The sequence below is a fragment of the Rhincodon typus genome, unplaced genomic scaffold, assembly GCF_021869965.1.
Source record: "Rhincodon typus isolate 14 unplaced genomic scaffold, sRhiTyp1.1 hic_rhity00001612, whole genome shotgun sequence".
Classification (NCBI taxonomy): Eukaryota; Metazoa; Chordata; class Chondrichthyes; order Orectolobiformes; family Rhincodontidae; genus Rhincodon; species Rhincodon typus.
The window spans coordinates 3,767-25,000 of record NW_025967250.1 but is presented as its reverse complement, the minus strand read 5'-3'; the positions used below and the strand labels follow the sequence as shown (position 1 = coordinate 25,000).

Sequence of the window (21,234 nt, the reverse complement as noted above, 5' to 3'; positions counted from 1 at the left end):
AAACCTGCAGCATTGTGTGCTTAAGTTTCAGCAAGAGACTACTTTGAATAAGCCAAAATAAATCAAAATATGATATGCCAAGCTATGTTCCTGTCTGGCATCCGACTTATCTGGTAATAACATCAACTGGGATCATAACACTTCCAAACCTGCAACCTCTACCACCTAGAAGAACAGAGGCAGCAGACACATAGGAACAAATTATCCTGACTTGCAACAATATAACTTTTCGTCCCTTCATTGCACAGAGATAAAATCTCAGAATTCCCTCCTCAACAGTACATACACCAGATAAACTAGAGTGGTTGAAGAAAGCTGCTCATCACCACCTTCTCAAAGGCAATTAGATATAGGCAATAAATACTGGCCTTGTAACCAACACTCACATTCCATGAATGTATAAGAGATAAAAATTAGATAAACTTCTCATACAAGCCGCCAATCTCACTGGGCATGGGGATGGGGAAAAATCAGCCTTGACTAAATGGAGGTCACCTCACTATAACTCATTGGCAAAGGTCTTTCACTTGGTTAGAAATAGCAGGGAGTGATTAGTAGAAGTGGTGGTAGCCCACAAAAATCTGAAGTGTAAAAGGAAGATTAGCAGAAAAGAAAAACACAGCCTTTCATGTTATAGAGATGATCATATTGTTAGGCTTCAATCAATCCAAATCCAAAATGGTTTTCAGGCTAGACTTTAAGATTTTATTAGATATTACGTAAATTTATATCTACTCTATTTCATGTGTGCTGACATCACCAAGTTCTATATTGTTATTGTTCCATTGACCCAAATATTGTTGTCAAATTGTTGAAATCCTAATACCAGGACTTGAATGAGGCAAAAGTTTCCTCCAATAGATCCATTGAAGCCACGTTCATCTACTCCAAGTCTCAGGCTGTAAACCCTGGATAATCAATGCAAACCGGAGGCATTTTTGTTCATCTATCGTTCCCCCTACTTCATTTGCTTGTAGCTACATTGCTGATCTTGTTTCCAAATATGTGGAATGAATTTGATCTTATATCCCTGAGTAGTGGTGACCCTTGGTAGGGCAGCCATGAATACAGGAAAGATGGCACTGGAATAGAAGCAAGACCACAATGCAAAACAGGACAAATTCCAACCCACACAATTCAATACTGATAAATGAAAGCCACGCTACCTCAATGAATGCAGCTGAACTGGCAATAAACCTTGGTCTTGGGAAAGTGGGGACAATGAGCTTTGGATCATATGGGCTCCGCACCCCGAAATGTTTGGGTGAATTAGATCATAGCTATTCCAAATCAATAGGTAACTTACAGTAGCTAACTTGTGAACATCTTCATCCGTTGCAGCGAGAGAGACGAGGCCAAGCTCTTGTGAAAACTCTGCAAAACTTGGTTCTGCCAGAAGAGGCACATGTCCAAGCAGCTCATGGCATGTATCACTGAAAAATACATATTGAAAAGAGAATTACTTTGAAAAGGTATAATAGCTAAATAAATGTATATGTAGGCCTCACCAGGTACATGTGCACAAATATACATTGTACATAGACATATCAAGAAAGTTTTAAAAATTGCTCAATTACAGTTTTATAAATGTAACACCATTAATTTATGTTAGTTTTATTCCCTGTACAATAATTTTAATGGGGAGATGGCGAAAAGACACAGCAGCTTAAAACATTGCCCCTTTGGGGCACGCTTCATCTTTTGATCCATTGGAAACAGGAATGCTTCAGAAGCACGTAGGAAACTCAGAAGACCGCCAATTGATGTGGAGGAGATGTTTGCATGCTCTAACCATCCTTTGAGTAAAGCTGTTGGGAGCACCTACATTCTAGTCAAAAATCCCATAGCAACATGGTCAGGAGTAGGTGCTAAGCATTGCATGATCCATGAAGTCCTCAACAGCAAAACAGCGAGACTGTCACTCACTGCCTACGAAAATGGAAGAAGACCGCCGGCAGTCAGGCGGCCCCAGTCATTATGATTCAACAAATCACAGGAATTTGACCATCAATCCATCAGAATCATGTGGACAGAATGGTGCACCATGATCCTCGTGTTAAACTAATAACATACAGGCTTCTACCAGGGTCCCTTTGCCAAGTCCAGTGGTGATGGTGAATTGGTGACAGGGAAAGGAGAGTGCTGGTCAAGCCAACAGATATATAAAATGGTCATTGGATATCTATTTTGAGGGTGAAGGTTTGAAAGTCAAAATTGATATAGGTGCTAGCACCAACAAATTTACTGCTATGCATTCTTAAAAAATGTTGCTCCAACAAATGGCTGCCCATTGTTTAGCCAACAAAAGACTATATCATACCATATAACAGATCATAATTCTGTGCAGTGGTACAATCACAATGCAATGGCAGTGTGCAGGAAACATAAGCTGCACACCGTTAACAGACTGAGTTTATGCAGAAATAGCACCTCCCTCCAACTGCACACTTGCATTTCAGAGGACATAGTTCCTGCAAGTTTGACTCACTGCATGGAATTCCACACTGCTGACCCACTTTCTACTATCTGTAGATATTGTCTACTCAACCTATTCAGAAATTTTACGATGCACATCTGGAGCAGGTGGGACTTGAAGCCTTGTCTCTTGATCCAGAGGTAGGGAAACTACCACTGCACAACAGTACTCTCTGTAAGAAAGCTTAGCTTATTGGATTCAGTCCTGCAACAATCAAGAATGACCAGGAATAGCATGCTCCTTTGTATCTTAGGAGACCAATTGTTGTGTCTGTGCTCTCAGGCAGAGGCATCCAACCAAGGCCTGCAGCTAAGGACTAAATGGAGGGAATAAACATAAAGGTCTATCACTCCAGCTCACTCTTTAAAACCTCCTAGAGGCTTATTTAGACAATGAACTCCCTAGAAAGTGATAGATATGTGAAGTGCACAGCAACTGCTTACCCCCTTAATCAAGGGGGTCTTATATTAAAAAGGATCAAAAGTAGGGATAACACAGTGTGGAGCTGGAGGAACACAGCAGGCCAGGCAGCATCAGAGGAGCAGGAAAGTTGACATTTTGGGTCAGGACTCTTCTTCAGAAATAAAACTATGTATTTATTTTGTAATCAATATAGGATTGTGTTGCTTTACGTTACTACAATGTGCATTTACATTACTATTGCAGTGCTGGTATAAAATGATCTGTCCTCCAACTACCAGTTATAAATCCAACACCAAGACATAACCTAACTCCAAGGAAGCCAAGTGAAAGTCCCCGAAGGAGGGATCTGTATTGCAAATGCTCCCATTGTGCGAAGTTAAAACACTTTTTATCAATCCTCCAATTGTAACCCATGATTTAATATTGGTCCTTGATTTAGGAGTGCAGCTGAAAAATCAGATGATACTGGTCTCTAGGGTAAGACTGATATTTCTGTTCCTCCAATGGGAAATTGTTCCCTCCACGAACAGACGTACAGCTCTTTGAAGGCAATACAATAAGGAGCAGAATCTGTTCAGCTGTCTACAGGAAGTGGAACAGATATCAGAAAAAATCATTTCTTCAGCATAGAGACAGGAACGGCCTCGGGATATCAGATAAAAACGAGAAGTTAAGGTTACAAACGAAGGTGGGGTTGTAAAATTCCATATGCGTGTTAAACCAGAATCAAACTATCGAATACTTAAGAGATAGCAGGTACTGCCGATGCTGGACATTTTCTGAAGAAGGGTCCAGACCCGAAACGTCAGCCTTCCTGCTCCTCTGATGCTGCTTGGCCGGCTGTGTTCATCCAGCTCTACACCTTGTTATATCGAATACTTAATATTTGCAACATTGATGATGCATTGCAGTAATAGTTATAGTTTACTACATGCTTTCATTGGAAAATGATTGAAACGTATTAATTCATAAAATAGCTACTAATTAAATCGCAAGTAAGTTTTAGAATGACCAAAGAGAAAGGCTTGAGTCTGGGAAACAGAAACTTACGGTTCTGGTGTGTAAAAGGGATCCGAACTGTGACGCACGTACTGAGTGCAATGGAAAACTCGAAAAGCCAAGCCAGCTAAAAAATCCCTTGGGGACAAATATCCAGCCACCGGTCGGACCACAAACCCTGATCGTTCTGAAACACGAAGCAAACGCATTTTAACTTGAATTCACTCTCTATTTATGGAGGAGGGAAAACAAAAGGCATTTTAGTGTGCAATAGTCGCCATCTCAAATACCTTTCAAAAACACAGAGACGTCTTCCAGTTGGGGGATATTATCCTCTCTGTAGCCGCAGTGCTTTGTCAGAAGAGGGAAGTTTTTAAGGTACTCTCGGCATGCGTGAGTTGGGTAAAGTTTTGTCAACTCTCGGAACACCGTTCCCCAAGTCTTAATTTCTTCTTCAGTGTACTCCACTTTGGGAATGGGTTGGCCACTAGAGAGCAGCAACAGGTTACATTATTGAACAATGAGATTAATTTCTGCTGCAATCTTTCACCGTCTGATTATTCAGAATATTAAGTTTTTCTTTTAAACACAGTCAACTGATTGTTAAATACTTTCGTGGTGACCCACATCTCACCCGTTAATTGGCGTTTAAAAAGATGTTGCGCAGCTTGGGAATCAGCTTTCTTACAGGCTTTAATACTGCAGGAAGAAAGTCAGTCGTCATATTTCAGTAAAGGTTACTCCGTCGTGAAACCTTTAAACTGACTCATCCAGATAAACTGCTGCTCTTTCAAACCAACAATAGGATACGGAAAACAAAATTGAAGTGTGAAAATGATGGAAAATTCTGGATTTAAAAAAAATAACAATGTGAACATTAAGATTCTGTGATATATAGTAATGGGATTCATGTACTGTTCACTTGACTCAAACATCTGTCGGAGAGAGATCTCAGACACAACACTAGAGACCAATATTTGATAACCTACTGTGCACAGATATAACTAAAGGCGTGCCACTGGGTAACTGAAAAGGAGCACGTTGTTGTCAGGGGACAGTGAATGTGCAGACACCCACAGTTCAGAGAGACTCCAGAACAGTATGTCAATGTGTAGGTTACAATATTGGCTTAAACACAAAATAAAGCAGATACTGCAAAATTGTAGAGACATTTTCAAATTCCCACCGGCCATTGGTCAGATAGCTCTGCTTAGTCAGGTACAAGGTATCACCAAGTATGACAAGCAAATCCAAGACATAAGGAGGACCAGTTTTTGTTTTCCATAAATGATCAAATGATAAATGAGCCCCACATGAAAATGCTACACCTTATGTATATTTCCCAGCAGGGTGCACATGATGTTTTCACTATTTGGCAATTAAAGTGATACATGTCCTATTTGGATTACTGGCTGGCTTCCAAAATGTATTGATTCTGCCACATACAGCAACTATTGCCAAGGACTAATGACTTTCAACTTGCTAATAACAGAGAGAAGCTGCAAGGAAAGTCCAAGGATCTCATTGGGTAAAATGTAGCATGCTGAAGCAACCCTTTTAGGTCAGTCAACAGGGCCTTCAAATCTGCCCAGACAGGATGCACAAAATTAAAATTATACGCTTCACAATGTTCTTATCATAGAGGCCATATACTTGAATTCTGTAGGTATTTTGATTGTTACATGCCTGGCAAAGATTTCCCTGCGTACATTCAATGTTTTCGCACAGATCTTTCATTCTCATTCCACATATATCCTCTGTTGTTACTGTTGCTACATCAACAGCCTCCTGATTATTTTAGGGCTATTCTCCCACATCAGAATGGCTCTTTTATCTCGTAATTAAGTGATTCATTAACAATTTAAGTAAATTGCCCTGTAGTGTCCAGGGATGTGCAAGCTTGACGGATTTATAACATCACGAGGAGCATGGATAGGTTAAATAGACACGGTCTTTTCCCCAGTTTGGGGGAGTCCAAAACTAGAGGCCATAGGTTTAAGATGAGAGGGGAAAGATTTAAAAGGGACCTAAGGAGCAACTTTTGTTTTTACGCAGAGGGTGGTGCATGCATGGAATGAGCTGCCAGAGGAAGTGGTGGAGGCTGGTACAATTACAACATTTAAAAGGCATCTGGATGGGTATATGAATAGGAAGGGTTTAGAGGGATATGGGCCAAACGCTGGCAAATGGGACTAGATTTATCTAGGATATCTGTTCGGCATAGATGATTTGGACTGAAGGGTTTGTTTCCATGCTGTATATCTCTATGACTCTATGCATTGAGGAAATCAAATTGGACTGTCTCTCCTCATGGAGACGGGGTTTCTGAGTGCTGGTATTGGGATTGAAAGAACTGCAGCAACAAAGGGCATGATTATTTATTTATTTGCTGTAACACATTCAGTGTTAAAATGCAGGAAATGGAGGGGTGAGCTAGCATGCCCTCGTGAACACAGATCGTCTATCTGTAATGATAGAAATTCTTACACATTTCATGCAACAACAAAAAGCAAGGTGGGCAACTTGAGGTGGAAAGCAAAGTGATGTACTTAGAATTTGAGAGTTGAATGACTCTCTGCTCACCCATTTACCAATACCAAGCTTGCTCCCATCTCTGCTCAATGCCTCTTATCAACTGCAGCCTAACAATTAACACTAATTTCCTGAAATCAGATTTGTGGAGCTTTCAAGAAACCCATTGATTGTAGACCAATAGGATAATGCTTTTGTAGTAGGCTTACAGCTTATGATGGTAAAGCTAGTAATACATGAAATGAGCTTTAATGTCTACAAAAAATCATGGCTTATTGGAAACAACCCAATTCACAGCATTTTTATGGCAGAATCAATGAAATTCTCATTGTTACCTGGCAACACGTACATTTTGTAATTCATGGCAACATCCACAAAGTACTTCCTTCGACTTCGGTACACATCATCTTTAAAGCCCTGAGAACAGAGGTAGATTACATCTGTGAAGTAGCAACCCTAAACTGTTTTGCACTGACACTGCTGTTAAAGTGTAAACGCAATCTAAGACAAAGGCATTTTAAAAGATTATTGCACAACATTGAATTGTTTTCAGTGCAGACAGTATGCCTATGCTAAAGAAAACAGAGCGCAAATTTATGTTACACACTGAAAACATTTTCAATTGCTCATGCATTAACTGCTTCATCGAGAAAGTCCAGATCACATGGAATACAGCCATGTAGAAACAGAAAACAGAAGTATCAGAGCTTTAAATTTTTTAAGCTGTAAAATTATTTTTGTTACACAATTTCTCTGAAACATTATAATTTTCTTGTACATCCCAAGTATATTTCAGCTTCATGTTGAGGTACACTCATAATTGAACAGGATACTGGCAACTGGAGCACCTTTTGCAACCTTTTTTTTAAAACCAGTTATTTCAATGATCTGAAGTTTATGTGTAGCTCATGCTCAAATGACAGGTGAGTCCCTCCCCTCACAATAGAACAAAATCAGAAAAATTACTTTGAATTGATTCTTTGTTTTGTTTATATTATGAGGGGTTTGAGATACAATGTCCACAGGGGTTCCAGATCTCTCACCAAAACATCAATGAAAGCTTGGTAGAAAGTCTGTAAAATCTAGTGATCGTTCACCAAAATTACAGAGAGTTTGGAAAACACCTATTGAAATTCTACCTGTTGTATGATCTCTCATAGAATCAGTCACTCAAAGAGTTGCTGACTAGTTCCCATTCCCTGCTCTTTCCCTATAGCCCTGCACGTTTCTGAAAAGATTGGAGGACATTTATGTTTTAAAGTTAATTTTCTCTTCTTCTTTAGAAGCCTGCATTCATCACATCCATTTTATCCTTTTGTTTTCTTTCTTTCCCTTCATGAAATGTGAGCATCACTGATAAGACCAGCAATTATTGACATCTTTAACTTTCCCTGAAGTGATTTCTGCTGAGTCTACTCAGAGAGATGAGATACCCATATTGATGTGCATCCAGAGTCACACATAGGCCAGACCAGAGAAGGATGGCTGATTTCCTTCCCTCTGCAACAAGAGTGAACCAGGGATTTTTACAATAAGCAATCTTATGGTCACTACTTTGGAGAGTAGCTTTATATTGCAGCTTTAATTATATATTTAATTAATACCAATATTATATTCCATGTCCCAGAGTGTGGCTTCTATTTTACTTGTCCAATGATATTCTGACAACATTATGCCTCCCTTGCAGTGTTGACCTGGAGAGGTAGGCAAGGCCTCTGAATCTTAACACCTTCACGGCAATTTGTACTGATCATAGCCAAGGAATTTTTTTTTTGCAAAAGCTAATTTTTAAAATTCTGCAGGCAATTTGGTCCTGACTGTCAAAGTCAGTATTTATTGTCCAACCCTAACAGGCCTTAAGAAGTTTGAGGTGACAGCTGAGAGTTTTGTTAGGCTGTCTGAGAGGGCAATTGAGTTCTGCTATGTTGTTACGGGTCTGGAGTCACACTTAAGCTAGACCAGGCCAGGACAGCAATTTCCTTCCCTAAAAGACATCAGTTGGGTTTTGACTGTGATCTGATCATTTCATGGGCACCAATACTAGTGTTGGTTTGTTTGTTCCAAATTTATTTAATTAGTTAAAAATAAATTCCCCATCTGGTTTGGGACTGTTTAAATTCACATTTGAGCAGGTTACTAGTCTAGGCTTCCAGATTACTACTCCATTAAATAATCACAATACTGCTCATTGGAATCAAGGTGGGGTAGATTTTTTTTTAAGTAACTGAGCTAAGCTAATTACAAAAGATTAACTAAACTCATTTTGTTAATCTTTACTATTTTGGACACAATTGCATTTAATTGCACAATACAGAATTGCATTTATATCAGTGCTATCACAAAGGCTAGCCTGAGATTAGTGGCAACTCCATTCTCCATATTGCTGTTTAAATGTGGACTCATTTTTAGTACTCACTGGGTGATCTGCGTCAAGATCTGATCCATACATCAGGACTCTTTGGGAACTTTTATCCAGTTCAGAAATCTTTCTTGGAAACCAAGGAATGTCATCCAATTCTACACATTAAAAAGTACAAACACAGATGAACCATCAGCATATTCTACATGCTACATAATTAGAATGAACAGAGTAATTTTCTAAAATGGGGTAATTTTCCCAGGGTTGGACCTGAAAATCTATGAATTTGTAATCCCAAAGTAATGCTGGGGTCACAATTTCTCTACAGTTCCTGGTTTGAGGTCACGAGAGGCTCTCTCCTCTGCATATTGGGCATCAGGTACAGAGTGGCCCATCTCAGATATTCACTTGTACCAAATAAAGTCTGAAAACATCTAGTGACCGTTGAGTTTCTGGGCAGGTTGTTATCCGTTTCTGGGAGCTACATAAATTTATTCCTATAGTCCCTTTTGTAAAGAGGCTTTCTTTATAGAGGAACAATCAATCTTTTACATCCTGCAAATTTGTTAGAATGGTATGTTCTTTCACGATATTGATTATAACTATATGGTCAGGACAATGCCATAATGTAATATATGTATGTATCTTACACAGAACTTGTACACTAATAGAATTTGCATAATCATTTAATTGGTCAGCATTGCCCCTGAGAAGGGCTGACAGCTAACCAGTGACTGGACAGTTTCCTCTTCATTAGAATGGGCTCATTGTTACATTAAGTTTGGGTGAGAATATGAAGGAACTTGTCATAATGGCCATTTTAAAGTTTAGATGAGCTGCACAAAACAGGAATGCCTTGCAAAATAGAGGAACTGCAATTTGAACCAGGACAACGGTATCAACAATTTGGAACTAATTGTTCCAAATTAGTTTCAAGTTTCACAACATCTTTCCTACAGCAGGGAGACCAGAATTGCACACAGTATTCCAAAAGTGGCCTAACCAATGTCCTGTACAGTTGCAGCATGACCTGTCAACTCCTATACTCAATGCACTGACCGATAGAGGCAAGCACATCAAACACCTTCTTCACTATCCTGTCTACCTGTGACTCCACTTTCAATGAACTATGAACCTGCACTCCAAAGTCTCTTTGTTCAGCAACGCTCCCCAGATCCTTACGATTTAAGTGTATAAGTCCTGCCATGATTTGACTTTCCTCACGTGTATCTAAATTAAACTCTTAAGCTTTCATACGTGGTAGGAACTGGAATTCACACAAGAGATAAAGTTAATCCTCATGGGAATAAGTCAGCAATAACAATAATAATCACCACAGCTGATAAGTCACCCATTAGACCACAAGAGTCAAGATTGCTGAATGGTGACACCATTAATGCAAGATAGAATATCTGTCAAAGAAAATGAGGAACATATCAACAAGGTTAGATTCTCTCTTGGTAATAGTCTGGCACTTGTGTGGCACTTACCACTTGTCTGCCCAAATGTGGTTATTGCTGCATTTAGACATAGGCTGCTTCAGCATCTGAGGAGTCGTGGATGGGCTGGGCATTACGACAACAAAAATCAGCAAACATCCCCACTTCTAACCTCCAATTGGAGGGAAAGCCATTGATGAAGAAGTAGCTAAAGATGTTTGGGCCCTAAGCACTACCCTGAGGAACTACTGCAGTGATACTCTGGAGCTGAAATGACTGACAGCAATAGCCACAACCATCTTCCTTTGTGTCAGGAATGACTCCAATCAGAGAGTTTTCCCCTTGATTGCCATTGACTGTAACTTTGCTAAGGCTGCTTCTTGCCTCATTCAACTAAAATGGCCTTCATGTCTTCTCACCTCACCTCTGGAATTCAGCTGTTTTATTCTTGTTTGAACCAAGGCTGTAATGAGGTCAGGAACTGAGCAGTCGTGGAAGAACCCAAACTGGCACACTGAGGAGGTTATTGCTGACTAAGTGCTGCTTGATAGCACTGTTGATGACATCCTACTCTCAATCATTCCAAATGATATCTCTGCATAATCAAGTAACATGCTTTCCAGACATTTTGAAGCAGAAAGATGCAGTTTGAAGAAGATCTTTGAAGTAGCTTATGATCAGGCTCCACTGCTACTTTGTAACTCCCAAACAGATACTGATTAAAATGTGCACAAGCAAGGGCACCACAAAGCAGTCTTTATATTTCTGGGTCTAACATGTGTAGTTTGTGTAAAAAAGCCCTAGGAGCAAATGCAACAGGTGGTCCTTGATGAACGAGAATTGCTCCACCACTTGTCTCACTGACATCTCACTGTGAAGGTGCCATTTCCATTGGCACTGTAGTACAGCACTAGTATGTTATCATTACTTGTTTGATGTCACTGAAGGCTACTACTTATTCTCTGTCCAATTTCACTGCACCTCCTTGGCAGTGCAATTGAAGAGAGGTTCACACTGATGACAAATTAAACAAGAATTTTGATAAGCAGTTCTCAAATCAACAAATCACTGCACTGCTTTCACATCATTACTTGCTGCAGCTCACACCTTGTCAGGATCCCGGTAAAGTCCTTCCAGGGATAGTACATGACCTATATGCTTGACTTCAGGATCTTCAATTACATCTTCTTGTTCAGTTTCATGTTCAACTGGTGAGCTCTCTCCAGCAGCCACACAAGATGCTAATCATGTTCTGTGATGCCTTCTTCCATCATGTTTCCACACCCATAGACCAGAACAACAGCTTCTGATTTGGGAAGACAGCTGATCATCTCATGCTGTCTGTATTGATACTCTCCTCGAGCAGTGGAAATGTCAAACAGCACGTGCAACCATCTGTACCTCCCAAACGGTGTTCAGAATGTATTTAGAAAGCTACATTTCATCAAGCTTTATGGTCAATAATCACCCTTCATATCAGGGGTAAGAAAAGACATTGCCTTATCAAGTTATAGTAATGTACTTCAATAATTAGCATGGGGACCACTTCAAAGCTTTATTGAGATCCTTTGAATCTATGCACGCTCTCAGTTTTCCAAGTATTTTTGAGTGCTATTATGCTGCAATGTTTGAGGGGATTCATGTCTCACTAATTTGATTGAGTTTTTTTTTATGGAAGTAACAAAGAAGATTGATGAGAACAAAGTGATGGATGTGATCTATTTGGACTTCAATATGGCATTTAACAAGGTTCCTCGTGGTAGACTGGTTATCAAGGTTAGGTCACAGGGAATACAGAGAGAACTAGCTATTTGGATACACAACTGGCTTGATGGTAGAAGACAGAGAGTGACATTGGAGGATTACTTTTCAGACTGGAAGTCTGTGACCAGCGGTGCGCCACAAGGATCGGTGCTGGGTCCACTGCTTTTCGTCATTTACATAAATGTGACCATACGAGGTATGGTTAGTAAGTTTGTAGATGACACCAAAATTGGATGTGTAGTGGACAGAGAAGAAGGTTACCTTAGAGTTCAACTGGATCTTGATCACATGGGCCAATGGGCTGAGGAGTGGCAGATGGAGTTTAATTTGGATACATATGAGGTGCTGCATTTTGGAAAGTCAAATCATGGCAGGACTTATACACTTAAATGATAAGGATCTGGGGAGTGTTGCTGAACAAAGAGACCTTGGAGTGCAGGTTCATAGTTCCTTGAAAGTGGAGTCACAGGTAGACGGGATAGTGAAGAAGGTGTTTGATGTGCTTGCCTTTATTGGACAGTGCATTGAGTATTAGAAGGTCATGTTGTGGCTGTACAGGACATTGGTTAGGCCACTTTTGGAATGCTGAGTGCAATTCTGGTCTCCCTGCTATAGGAAGGATGTTGTGAAACTTGAAAGTGTTCAGAAAATATTTACAAAGCACGTTGCCAGGGTTGGAGGGTTTGAGCTATAGGGAGAGGCTGAATAGGCGGGGCTATTTTCCCTGGAGCGTCAGAGGCTGAGGGGTGACCTTATAGAGGTTTATAAAATCATGAGGGGCAGGGATAGGGTGAATAGACAAGGTTCCCCCTCCCCCTCCCCCCCACCCAGGGTGGGGGAGTCCAAAACTAGAGGGCATAGGTATAAGGTGGGAGGGGAAGGATTTAAAAAGGGACCTAAGGGGAAACGTTTTCATGCTGAGGGTGGTGCGTGTATGAATGAACTGCTAGAGGAAATGATAAAGGCTGGTACAATTACAACATTTAAAAGGCATCTGAATAGGTATATGAATAGGAAGGGTTTAGAATGAAATGGGCCAAATGCTGGCAAATGGGACTAGATTTATTTAGGATATCTGAGCAAGTTGGACTGAAGGGTCTGTTCTATGCTGTATAACTCTATGACTCTTTATGGGCCAGGAACAGGACAGGTTTGTGATTATGTTCAGTTCTTTAGAAAACAATTTATTTTGAATCTGGGAGAAACATATCCACAAGGGAAGGGATCATTTTTAAATTAATCTTGTTGTAACCCCCATAGGAGGGGATGAATAAAGAAGGACAGCTAGTTTGTCCCTTCTCACCCTGGACCTTAACAGTTTGAGGGATCCCATCTGGAATTGTAATGAATTGTGGAACCTCTCCTGGGATGTGGTGATAACAAGTCACTTACTGATCAATAGTCTCTCTTTCCCCTTGTGCCAATGTTGAACAAACACTATTATTATGTAACATTAACGTGGAGTTCAAAGTGTATTTTCAAAGCTTTCAAAATTTCTGCAGTCTGACATTTCTGCTGTCCATTGACATCTAGGTTGCAATTTGGCTTGTAATAGGTTTTTTGTCCCTAGCACCAATGGCAGATTTGCAACTTTTATACTTTTTTTTTAATTAATTCTGTAGCTATTTTGTAATTTTGCCATTGAGAATAAAAAAAAATCCAATTCTGTTTCACATCTCCTTTCATTTCCACACCAGCATGGAGTAGAAAGTCTGTAGCCATTTTTACTCAATTAAGAGTGTAACATTGCAGACTGATGTTTGTTTATTTCTCTCTTTCAGTCATTAGCTGTCTTACAGCTCTGAAAATCTACACATGTTCACCTGGACATTCCTTGATGTCTTTTCCATAGAATCTGGCTCTCTTGCAGCTCTGAAAATCCACAGTTATTCAACTGCTCCTCACTGACACCATGTTCCAAGTAATGTGTGTTCAATAGCTGACGCAGATTGCACACAAATTTACACAAAGCAACAGCAGAGGTCACAAGACTACAGTAAGCCAGCCACTATGCTAAAGGCACAATGGTATTTTTCATACGACACCCACTATAATGAATTTTAAAATAAATTTATCTTTCTGTTCTATGACTTCCAACATGAAATTCGTGCAATTTCACCCCTGTTAGGTAAGGAAAGTTCGGAAGCATAATTCTTTTCCATCTGTTCGTTCAATGACAAGTGTAAATTATCCCCCAGAGCAATTTTGCCGAGCGCACTCAAATCTAATAGAAATGGTCAATATGCAACAACTTCTCATTATCGATCTGAACTGAAACAGAGAACTGCAGATGCTGAAGATTTGAAACTAAAACAGAAATTGCTGGAGGAACACAGCTGATCTGACAGCTCCTATGGAGAGGAAAGAGAGTTAATGTTTTGAGTCCAGCGGCCTTCTTCCGAGGTCCTGCCAGCCCTGCTGAGTTTCTACAGCAATTTCTGGTTCTCTTGTTGACATACCTGCCACAGTCACTGAATGTGCTTTGGGTCCCAGAGGTTAAAAAGTAAAATTTACATTAGCACCCAGGTGCAAGGATTCATTTCTTACCACCATGCCCATTACAGAAGAAGGTGTGGATTGTGACTCATACCTTCTTCCTCTGTCCAGTTGCTGGCCAGTGGATTCAGAGAAATAATGTTTGTGTTGACTCTTAATAACTGAATCAGTTCATTAAAATCTTCTTTTGTGCTGCTGCAATCCACAAATATCTCAACTTCTGAAGCTCTCCTCTTTGATTTCCTGGATTCTATATGAACTAGGTTGATGTGTTTGTCCTGATAAAACAGAAATTAATTCAAAATTTTGGAACTTGCACAGGGAGACTCAAAATGAAGCGTGTGTTAAGCAAAAGTGGTGTTAGAGTTGAGGCAGAATTCGACTAGGTTCAGTCATAGTTCATGCTGTAATTTAAACATTCTGTCTTCATTTTGAACAAACACTCTATGATTTAAGTTTAGGGTTAACTAGCAAATGTTGGGAAATCTGGGATACAGAGATGGGGTGTTCTCTGAAGAAAGATCATTGACCTGAACCTTTAACGCTACAGATGCCACAAAACCTGTTGATTATTCTCAGCAATTTCTGATTTTATTTAAGATTTCCAGAAGTGTTTTGCTTTCAAGTTTGGGTTTCTCAAAAGTGATAGGGAATGGAGCTAAAGGGCAAAGCTACAGCACTACATTACTACCACAGACAGGATGGTGGAATTTTAGCATGACATTTTTACATAAACAGTTTCCAATGCAAATGTGGGCATAGGAATTTGTTGTTATGAGAATGTTAGCAAAAATGAGAAGGAATATGGTTTTGTAGATAGGGAGTCCATGCAACCTTTTAATATATTATAGGTAAATGCAATTAATTTTCAGTAGGTAAACGTGATATCTTCAGTTGTTTCTCTGAACAATATAAATGTTACCTGAAATATTTGAAGGGCTTTCACAAGCCCACCAACTTCATTTTTCAAGGCAAACAGAATTGTTGTCCTGGTAGTTTCATTCTTGCCATTTTCTTTGCTAACTTTCTTCTCATCGTATTTATTGAACCATCCCTTATGTACCTGCAAGAAACGTTTCAAACACAGTTTTCCTTTAAAAATTGGTTATCAAATCAGAAGAATGTTTTTAAGTAGTAATAACTATGTACAACAGTGAAAATGAGAGGGCTGTACTTGGATTTCACACCATTAAGTGATGATAATTTGTTGAATCTGAAGGGGAGATGGTCGGGCTTCCTCTTGCTGGAAATGGTCATTACTTGGCTCTTGTGTGATGCGAATGATATTTGCACTTATCAGTACAAGATTGGATGTTTCCCAGGTCTTGATGATTGCGGTTTGGGACTGTCATTATCAGAGGAATTGTAATAGAACTGATGTCTGTGCATTCTTCAGTCCCAGTTCTGATCTTATCTGATGTAAGGACAATCATTGATAAAGCATCGGCAGATCAATGGCCTTTGACAGAAGAACCTCGAGCAAGGGATCACCCATCTAAGACAGATATTTCTAAGTTGCGAGGAAATGAATCTCTTCAGCAAAAGGCAGTGGAAGCAGAGTCTTTGAGTAGTTCTAAGGCAGAGGTGGATAGATTCATGATAAGCAAGGAGGTAAACATTAATTGGGGCTAGGTAGAAATGTGGATCAGCCATGGTCTTAGAGAATAGCCGGGCATGTTCAAGGGGCCCAATAGCCTATTCTTGCTCCTAACTCATATGTTTGAATTCAGTGAAATGCTGGGTTGATCTCAAGGGCGGTCTTCATACCTTATTTCTACAATTCACCTCTGAGACATTACTTGGCTTTTAGTGGATTGAATTGGTTGAAGGTTGACACACGTGATATTGGGGGCCGCAAGAGAAAGACAATTGGTTAGTAAGGGTGATGCATTTTAAAAATCTCAATTTGTAACTTCCCAAGTTTCTGATCATTTTTATTTTTGGGTATTGCTCCACCCACCCCCAGGCATTACTTTCTGGATAGCTTGGGTTTATTATGCTGTGAGATAATCCATATTGTTTCAGCAGCATATCAAAAGCCAGAACTGAAATTGTGGTCCTGAAATTACCTGTTCTGGTTTAACATGATATGCAATCATCAATTTGAATTATGCAGCAAACCATTGCATATTATAGATTTATTTTTCCTCCACTTTTACCTCCTTCAGCAGGAAACCCCAGAGCTTATCAGATACAATTATGTCCTGCTTGATAGAGGAATTTAGTTTGTTTCTATCGTGACAAGGCCTGAAAAGTAATCATTAACTTTTCAACTACTGAGACACCAAAGGATTGTCAGAAGCTCTCCTGCATAGATCTGGAAATTAGTTTCACATTTCATAATGGACAGACTGAAAATCCAGGTGTTTAAACCTTCTGTTGTGTTTAACCAGGAATGTATTTCTTGTTTTCTCCCTTGACTATCTGGCATAATAATTGCAAGTTTCTTTTGCTCTGAAATGTATAGCACTTTGCAATTTCAACAAAGGACACCCACAGTTCTGGTAATCTTTTACTTTTCTGCCCCTACATAGAACAAAGAACAGTACAGCCCACAATGTTGTGCCGAACATGACACCAAATTAAACTAATCCCTTCTGCCTGCCCTCAGTCCGTGTGCCTCCATTCCTTGCATATTCATGTGCTTATCCAAAAGTCCCTTAAACGCCCCTATCATATTTGCCTTCACCATCACTCTGTGTTCCAGACTCCTACCACTCTGCAAAAACCTTGCCCCTCACATCTCCTTTGAACTTTCCTCCTCTCACCTTAAATGCATGCCCCCTAATATTAGACATTTAACTCTGGGAAAAAGATTCTGACTGTCAACCGTATCTATTCATCTCATAATTTATAGACTTCAATCAAGTCTCTACTTATGGCTTTGCTTTTGATTGTGGTACAACTGTAAGCTCACGGAGGTCGCCTATTTTATTTCATCTACATTTCCTTTCCCATCAGGTTAGTTTCAAATGATTTATTGTGTTTTAATGACTTCACTTTCTCCTGTTTTTTTCTACTATCTCAAATGTAAGGACAAGAATATACAGAAGCTTTGCTGACTGTCAAACACGATCAGAGATCACTTCTTCAAGCAAGCACTATTCACACGGTACTTTATAAAACACTGTAAAGCTGTGAGTAAATCATCTGCACTCTTCCCTTTTGTTTCCTTTTGTAAAATCTCTCAAGAAATATTTTTACCATGTCGCAAAATCACTTTCAAGTTTTTCCATCATCATTTCTTTATATCCCTATACAGTATCCAGAAATGAATGCTTAAGGACACCTACTAAAATAATGATTACTAATGTAAGAAGTATTTAGTTGGTAACATTAATTAAAAAGAAAAATGTGCATTCATGTAAATATTTTAGGAAGTCACATATGTTTTATGAGGTCAGTTTGAATAGTGTTTGTGGTGAAGTACATTTGCTTTGTTGATCAGACAAATACAATGTTTTTTCACTGATAGACCAAACTGACCCCATAAAACATGTGTATACAATGACTTCCTAAAATGTTTACGTGAATGTTAATTTTTCTTTTTAATTAAAGTTACCATCACTGTAATCTACAATTTAAAATGGTTGATCAATTCACCACTAACATTACAGCCGTTGTAAAGTATCAATGCCCAGGCTCTGTCAGTTATTCTGCTGACTGAAAAGGCCAAAACAAGAAAAATCATATATCTACTATCACTTATCATATCATAGAATCCCTACAGTGTGGAAACAGGCCCATCGGCCCAACAAGTCCACACCGACCCATCCCCCTATAACCCACATAATCTCCACATCCCTGAACACTATGGGCAATTTAGCATGGGCAATCCTCCTAGCCTGCACATCTTTGGACTGTGGAACAAAACCAGAACACCCGGAGGAAACCCACGCAGACACAGGGAGAATGTGCAAACTCTACACAGACAGTCACCCGAGGCTGAAATTGAACCTGGGTTACTGGCGCTGTGAGGCAGCAGTACTGACCACTGAGCAACCGTGATTACTCTGACTGATTATTCAGTCATTCCCCAACCTGAGCTATATTGTGCAGTGTTTAATCATCATTGCTTTAATTTGTCATCTTTCTCTAAATTGTGTAAGGCTTTTATTGCTAACAGTTATTATATTATAGAAGGCTGCACGCCCAGTATACCATTGCAGCTTCCACTAGGGAAAAAAAGAGTTAACCAAATTGAATTTCTCTGCATTGTATAAAATTATGAATTTGTGTTTAATTAAGGAATACTATATGATATTGTCATGCAATGTTTAATCTATTATTAAGATAAAGTATATTTTTCTGAAGAAGGGTCTAGGCCCAAAACGTCACCCTTTCTGCTCCTCTGATGCTGCTTGGCCTGCTGTGTTCATCCATCTCTACACCTTGTTATTCACAGAGTAGTTGGCTTTAAGGTTCCTTATAATGCTGATCAGTTGATTCTTTTCATCCTGATGTTCAATGAATGTATTCCAGTTTATAGCAAACTGAGTATCTCAACAAAGATTAACATATCTACCCTCAGTTTTGATCTGAGTTATGCTGGCTTTGAGGTTGTGATGCAATTATTTTGTTCTGGGCAGGGGATTCAGCGCAAGTCTTTTTCAGAAGCTTAAGTGGCACAGCTGGTAGTTCTGCTGTCACTGTGCTAAAAGGCCCAAGGTTTGAGCCCCATTACAGGACTTACTAGCCATAGAGGAATTCAGCGATTGGTGCAGGAAAGCCAGTATGCATCAGTATCAATCCCCAACACAGAAATATGGAAAGAGTTAACTGCAGAATGGACACCTGGCTATGAAGTCAAATCCCAAATGAAATGCTTAATATTAAACGATGATCAACCAGCATTGTGCTGGGAAAAGCAGAGAGACCACAATAGGTGCCTTCAGTCAGTTCAGCTGTAGTAATTACGATATTATACATATAAAATGACCTAACTGCAAATTTACTTATATACAGTAATGGGAAATTAAATTCACAGCCAGATAAATATAAACAGCTTGAGGCAAATTAGCATATGATTGGGCACTCCACCTGAAGTCAGTGAATTAACCTGATTAATTTATGTTGTGAAATCAATGTATGTTGCTTTTTATGTCCATATCTAACATAAAACTGGAAGTTCATTGCAATATTTTCACAATATAAGCACAGAGAAAATATCAAACAAAATAGTTATGAGAGATTGAAATAAGGAAGTCAATAGTTGGCTAATGAAAATATTCCTAATTTTTAAAAAATGTTTAAAATGTATACAAATCTACAAATATTTTGACAAATTAGCTAAATAACAACAGTTGTAAAATATTTATAAGCATGAATGCAACAAAACCACATATTACTGGCTTCATACTCTGCTAGCAACTCAAACTTCAAAGTGCAAGTATTGTATGATTTTATCATCATTACAGAGAGCAAATTAATTCTGGACACCACAATGAATTGAAAGAATCCTGAGTATTGATGTCTACTGTAACTGATGAACATTATTTTTAATTAATTTTGTCTGTCATAAGTTATAAATTTACCCATGTAAGTGGTGTTCACTGCAGTGACAAAAGCCATAACTGAGTCTTCAATCTGAATAACTATATATTCACAAAGTCAGAAGTCACACAATACCAGGTTATGGTCCAACAGGTTTATTTGGAATCACAAGCTTTTAGAGTGCTGCCCCTTCATCAGGACTATAACCTGGTGTCTTATGACTTCTGACTTATTCCACCCCAGTCCAACACTGGCACTTCCACATCATATATAATCACAAAGCATTGTCCACCTTTAAATTTCTTGATATGTGCAAATATAATATAGCTATTGCCCATTCTGTCTGCAACTCCCAGATATCAGATTAAAATTTAACAAGAGGTAAACATTTTTACCTGCTATAGTCTGAACTCCAAATTGAATGTCATAGTTAATTATTATTAAATAATTTTATTCAATATTAGGTTATTGGTAACAAAAACTTTTTTCAAATCTTATATCAATTCATGAACTGCACAATACTTGAACATCTACAGTAATAGATAGTGTTTAGTCAATAATCCAACAAGAATGTGTTGCAAATGTAAGTTCTATTTTTTTAAAAATCTGGATATCTATGTTATCATCAGGTGAGCTGACTGTGAAGCTATCAAATTGAAATAAAATCCCAATTGATTCACTAATGTCCTTTAGGGAAAGAAAGCTGCTTTCCTTACCCAGTCTGGTATACATGTGACTCCAGTCCCACATAAACATGGTTGACTCAACTGCTCTGTTAAGTAGCCTAGCAAGTTATTCAGGTGCCCAACCACCACCTTCTGAGGGAAACACATGCTGGCTTTGGAGGGATGCCAAATCTGAGAATAATAAAAAAGGAAAGGAAATATTGGAAGTATGTGAAACTTCACATTAAAAACATGGGGCCACTATCTCTTAAGATACATTTATTTCTGGAATTCACAGGAAAGTTTTTTACTCTGTGCCGGATATAATGTCTTCAACTTGATATCGCTATTATTCAGACCCAAGAAACTCAATCTTCAAATAGAACATTAAACAGGTTTGGCCCAAGAATTTAGTCTTCGCAACAACATAAAAAAATGTAAATCTGCAAAGTAAATATATGTTTCAGAGATAGTAGGAACTGCAGATGCTGGAGAATCTGAGATAACAAGGTGTAGAGCTGGATGAACACAGCAGGCCAAGCAGCATCAGAGGAGCAGGAAGGCTGACGTTTCGGGCCTAGACCCCAA

At 39.1% G+C, this 21,234-nt stretch overlaps 1 protein-coding gene across 1 annotated transcript; it reads right to left on the bottom strand.

The window, feature by feature from the left end:
• Positions 1-1,306: 1,306 nt before the first annotated feature.
• LOC109927655 (tryptophan 5-hydroxylase 2-like) lies at positions 1,307-20,838 on the bottom strand (the record flags this gene model as incomplete). The annotated part of the gene is made up of 8 exons (XM_048592652.1): positions 1,307-1,433; positions 3,950-4,085; positions 4,189-4,385; positions 6,780-6,847; positions 8,847-8,947; positions 14,583-14,766; positions 15,411-15,551; positions 20,698-20,838. Coding segments are annotated over 8 exons (1,095 nt in total), but the record flags the coding sequence as incomplete, so codon positions are not given.
• Positions 20,839-21,234: the final 396 nt, after the last annotated feature.